Source organism: Carex rostrata, chromosome 23 (genome assembly GCF_964058835.1).
Source record: "Carex rostrata chromosome 23, lpCarRost1.2, whole genome shotgun sequence".
Lineage (NCBI taxonomy): Eukaryota > Viridiplantae > Streptophyta > Magnoliopsida > Poales > Cyperaceae > Carex > Carex rostrata.
In genome coordinates this window covers 2,640,954-2,646,473 of record NC_135940.1, presented here as the reverse complement: position 1 = coordinate 2,646,473, position 5,520 = coordinate 2,640,954, and the positions used below count along the sequence as shown (strand labels likewise).

At 33.6% G+C, this 5,520-nt stretch overlaps 1 protein-coding gene across 1 annotated transcript; it reads left to right on the top strand.

Moving 5' to 3' along the window:
- The first annotated feature begins 1,369 nt into the window (after positions 1 to 1,369).
- On the top strand, positions 1,370 to 5,071 carry LOC144574952 (putative 38.1 kDa protein). Its single transcript, XM_078325056.1, has 8 exons — positions 1,370 to 1,483; positions 1,586 to 1,691; positions 2,002 to 2,106; positions 2,314 to 2,501; positions 2,779 to 2,835; positions 3,550 to 3,709; positions 4,251 to 4,319; positions 4,742 to 5,071. The coding sequence occupies exons 4-8, from the start codon at positions 2,347 to 2,349 to the stop codon at positions 4,907 to 4,909; spliced, it is 609 nt and encodes a 202-aa protein (XP_078181182.1). The 5' UTR covers positions 1,370 to 1,483; positions 1,586 to 1,691; positions 2,002 to 2,106; positions 2,314 to 2,346; the 3' UTR covers positions 4,910 to 5,071.
- The last annotated feature ends 449 nt before the right edge of the window (positions 5,072 to 5,520 follow it).

Below are 5,520 nucleotides of genomic sequence, written 5' to 3'. Positions count from 1 at the left end.
AGTAAATAAGCTGAGTTTGGACATATCCCAACTCGCTTATTAACAACTCAATCATCACAGTAAATCTTCTCTTAAGCCTTTATTTGGATTGTTTGTTTTGTTAGTTGTCTTGTTAATTATGTTTAAATTATTTGTATTTAGATAAACTCTTATTAAATTATTTGAATTGTTTGTGCTTAGATAAATTTTTATTAGTATATAACTATATCTAAGAAAATTAACTAATCAAACGAGTTATAAACGAGTTGTGAACCAACTTGAGTTGACTTTACAGCTCGTTATTACCATTCCAATTCAAATTGACTCACTCATTAACTAAATGAGCTAAGTATGAGGTGGGAGTAACTGACTTGAGCTTATTTACAGTCCTAGTTATGAATAATATTTTATTAATTTTCTAAATATAAAAAATTCTGAGCATATATGGAGTCATGGAGAGCAGAGACATTGTGGGGACTGGGTGGGTACCTACAACGGTAGACCCCTTTAAGGCCTTACCTGCTAAGTAAAATAAGTGGACTCCTTGGTCACTTTTGAGTGTTGAGTCTACTCACCTTCGAATTCGCATCATATCTCAAACTTTGCATGACTTTATGGAAAATCCCAACCGTTTAAATACGTTTGCGCGAATCACAAAACACACATAATTCTGAACCCCTACATCACCCCCCGAATAGGAACCGGACACGTAGGTCACGCAAAAGTTGAGATATCTCAGAGGATACGCACTCCTCACCTTCTCCCTTTATATTCTCCTAAAACCTCTCCCCCTCTTCCTTTGGCCTTGCCCACCAAAACAAAAGCTTGAAATCATAACAAAATCAAATGGGAAATATTATTCTCAGATGCTTCAAAGGAGATTGTGATGACACACCTCCCCCTGCTCCCCCTCATCGGCCTGCTTGGAGGCCCCAATTCGCTTCTCCGGCCGCAACCGGGCTGGCTAATCTTGCACATCATCTCCTAAACTTTGAGTCAACTTCTCAGGTACCTTTTTGTGTTTATTTTATTTTCTCGTCCTAATTTTTGTTTGTGTTGAAAATTAAGATGTAAGCAAGTTTTCAAGATTTTTTTTTTTTGGGTTAAATTTTAGGAGAAATAACGTCTACCAACTTTGAAGAATGTTAACTAACCCAGTAAACTCACAGTTCTCATTTGAGAATTTTAGGGATATTAACGTATTACTTAATGTAAAATAAGGTAAATAATTTCATTCAATTGGATTTATTACACAAGCCAAGACTACAATACGTAGAGCAAAGGACTTGTGAGATGAGAACTTTTGAAATAAGAAATTAAAAATAATTTATATAATATTAAGACACGAAAGAAGATATAATAGAATATTTAATACTGGTCTCCTAATTAAGCACAACTCAAATGCTTCTATGTAATTTGGCATTTAAATGGGGTTTATCAAATACTAGGTACCAGAAGGACTAAGTCAACACGTGACCTTATCTAAGAAGGCACAAGCTAAATGGTAAATTATAAAACCCAGCAAAGTTTGCTATTCTGAGATTCATGCTATTATTAGCACCTAAATGCAAATGGAACTTGACACTTTTTGGTGATTTGTAAATAGGTACGCCAAAATATTGGCAGCATGGAGAGAATCACCTCCTAGAACCCCAGAGGAAGCAGCGAGCTTGGTGGCTTGTGCTTTACAAGTTCAGAGAGATGCACTTGCGGTATGTGCTTTTAGCACTTTAACCCTTGCATTTTGTGGTTTTAGATTTAGGTCCTTTTGACTTAGAAATGAGTAGATCACTACTGGTACTTTATAAAACCCCCCATCCTCCACCTTAATAAGTAGATCCCTACTGGTATCAAATTTAGCTGGCGCGGCGATAAAACCTTAGACTGTAATACTTTGATCTTAGGTACATTCATCTGAGCATGCTTCCCATTGTTATACTGTGAAATTAATATATACTATCACCATTCTCTTTTGAATGAAACCAATCAATTTCTTTAATCATTTTATTTTAATTATTTCAGGGTTTTCTTCGGTTTTATAGCCTTCCATTCCCGCAGATTCAAACACAAGTATCAGGCCCTTCGTCTTGGCCTGAAGGAGTGCAGCTTGAATTACACACATTACCTGTGAGGCACTTTGCATACTATCTTTCAATAATTACTTTCTGACAACTATACCAGTATAATGTTTGCATTTTACCTTTTTTATTGTTTTTTTTTGTGCTTCATTGGGATTTGATGTACACCCAAATATCATAAGTTCTTATTTTATTTTATTGCGACGGTTTAGTATATAGGCATTTTTGTTATAGTGATAAAATATGATGGTGATAGGTCGAGGCAAAGCTGGTTGGTGACGGAGATGGCATGACTGTGCATGTCAACACAGAAGATCCAAGAGAATCTGGTACCGTGCCAATAGAGGTACAGGAAGCCGCAATAGAGAGACGTCAGGCTCGAGCTATTAGAGACTATGTACGGGCTGATGCACTTCATAAAATTATCATGGATTCTGGATATAGGTAAGATGTGATATTCATTTCAAATGTTTTTATTATGTTTTATAAGGATCGTTGTACCAGTATGGTACAATGATATGTGTTATATTGCAATTACATTGTTTACTTGATTTGCTCATTCATATAAGGAACAAATAAGTTTATGAAAAAGATGATTGTGATCAAGTCAACCAGTCTACAACTGTTATTGCACGATTATACCCAAGTGATAGTAAATTACTAGATAATAATAACTATTTATTATTTATTTATACTTTTAATTTTCCTGTTGAAAATATAGGGTCATCACTGCCAATAATGAAGAGATTCTTGTACGGGAGTATCGTATTAGACTTCGGTATATGATTTATTGCTTTAAAATACTTTCATTTCATCTCATTTTTTTATTACATCGTGTAATGTTTCATTTATGTAATCAAATTCAATTTTTCAATTACTATGATGATCACATGTTGTTTCTATGTTCATTTATCTGCATACATAGCTCAATTTATGATTATCCATAGTAATATTTTTATTTGGTGTTTTAATGTTTTCTGGACAATAATTTCATGTCCTTCATCTTAGCAAACATAGCATTGTTTTTTTTTTTTTAATTCTTCTCATTATATAATTGATTAGGGTTAGACCTAAGAGAAAAATCACATATTAATAAGTATAGCATTTGATTTACAACATTAAATTGTTCGATTTTCACCAATATGATGCATCAGTGAGTTAATCAATTTGTTGTGATAATTTAATTACAGGTAGATTGGAAACTTTAAATTATGTTTCTAATTACCCGTCAATACTCTCCTTAGTTCTCACTTCATTTTTTTACTTAAAATGAATGGTTATATTGTAGATAATTCTAAATAGTGGGGTATAAGTTGTTTGCAAAAATCAAATAAATGGAAGTACAAATTTATAAAGAAGAAAATTTAGAAACTTTTGTATGGATAATCTTGATACCATGATGAATTAATTTGTACTTTTGTATAGATAGTGTACATGGTTGTTATTTTTAAGGCCATAAGTAAATATGACACTTGTACAAACAAATGTACAGAGGAATAGATGCACCAGAGATGAACATGGAATATGGCCAGGAGGCGAAGGATGCATTGACAAAACTTATTCAGGGAAAGCCTCTGACAATACATGTATATGACAAGGACCGGTATGATAGATTGGTTGGAGATGTCTACTGCAATGGTATATTTGTACAGGTAATTGGTTAGTTCAATCAGAAAAAAAATCAATTATAACTGCGCCTTAGACTTCATTGGCCTTAAGGATTCAGATGTAACAATGTTCAATGAGAGAAACAATCAAATCGATGCATGAAATTGGTATTGCATTGTTTACCCTTCCCTAGTAGTTGGTATCGTATTTAAAAATGATGTCATAACATTCTTGTTTGAAGGGAGTTTGTCGTTGCTGGTATGATATCTTGGAAATGAGCAACACTTGAGATAGAGATTGATTTGTAGTAGTTCGAGCACTATATATTCACCGAATAATTAGGTCAAAGTTATTATAAAATTTTATGGACCAAAAGGAAAATTTGTACTTTTGTATATAAATGCAGATGCTAATGCTTGTTTTTCTTTAATATAAAAAGGATTTCAAGAATCTGTACATGTAAATGCAAATCTTCAGCATGGATAGACAAAAGAACATGGCACTTGGCTCTCAAGGAGTGTGCATACAGATACACACTTCTGAGCTCTTGAAAAATGACATGTTTATATAAAATGCAAATGACAGGAGAAGCTGCTTAGAAAAGGTTGTGCTTGGCACTATGAAAGTTTCGATAAACGCCCCTCATTTGCACAGGTTTTTCCCTATTCTCTGAAATTTCTTTCTTTCTACTGTCATTTGTTTTTGTTTGGTTTTTATTTTATTTATGATTACTATCATTTTCTTCTTTTGGAGTTCACCAAGTTAAAACTTGAATACGGGTATTAGTAACATGATCCTTTAATCAATCAACTGCATCCAAGTCCTCCGATGAGATTTAAATTGAAAAACATTTGTCTCTTGTTACTGTTGTAGTCTATATATACATAATATTTTGAAAAACATTTCTTTCTTCTTACTGTTGTAGTCTATATATACATAAATATTTTGAAAAACATTTGTTTCTTCTTACTTTAATCAATCAACTGCATCCAATTGTTCAGATTTAAATTGAAAAACATTTGTTTCTTCTTACTGTTGTAGTCTATATATACATAAATATTTTGAATTTTGATTAGTGGCAGAAAGAGGCTCGAAATGCCGGAAGAGGTTTATGGGCTAATCCGAATCCAGTTGAACCATGGGAATTTAAGAAAAAGGAGAGGAACAGAAAAAATGGACAGAGGCCATATCAGAACAGAAGAAATGCACAAAGAGATCAACGAGTGCCAATTCAAGCTTATTAATGTTTTATTGCTTTCCCTATTTATAGAGTGTCGTATACTCGTATTATATGTCTATGTATGTGTGTTGAAGAAGCGAGGAACTAGCCAGCTAGCTTGTATCATTTTAGGCTTTATATCTGTGTATAAATAAAAGTGTTCAGGGGACTCTTTAAAAGATCATCATCAGACAAGTTTTCCAGCTAATGTCTTATATCAAAGTGTGCTATAAGAAAGTGTAGAGGGGGGAACCTGTATTTTGAATCTCTGATTATGCTTGTCAAGTATTTAGTCAAAACTGATTATTAGTAATAAACCTGTATTAGTTAAGATATTATACTGGTCAAGGATACCTTTCGAGGATCCTTGCAAGTAGACCAAGATGGAATTGGTAGCGGGTTTTGGGTTGGATTGGATGAATGCACTCGGACTACAACTGAGAGGATTGGGAGGCAGGTACTTTGTAGAGATGGAGATTGAACTGCGCCGCCTTTTGTTGTGGCGATTATCTGCTGAAGCGTGATTTCACTGGAGAAACTAATAGAGAAGAGAATAAAAAAGGTTCACTATACAGGATTAGTTTGCTATCACATTATTTCTGAACTGACCTTGTGAATCTTATCTTTTGTGGTATT

Bases quoted from the DNA above. Each gene is read 5' to 3' on its own strand.
- LOC144574952 (XM_078325056.1), top strand. From the start codon at position 2,347: ATGACTGTGCATGTCAACACAGAAGATCCAAGAGAATCTGGTACCGTG. The intron at 2,502-2,778 runs GTAAGATGTGAT...TTGAAAATATAG, and splicing joins ATCATGGATTCTGGATATAG to GGTCATCACTGCCAATAATG. The intron at 3,710-4,250 runs GTAATTGGTTAG...TGCAAATGACAG, and splicing joins GCAATGGTATATTTGTACAG to GAGAAGCTGCTTAGAAAAGG.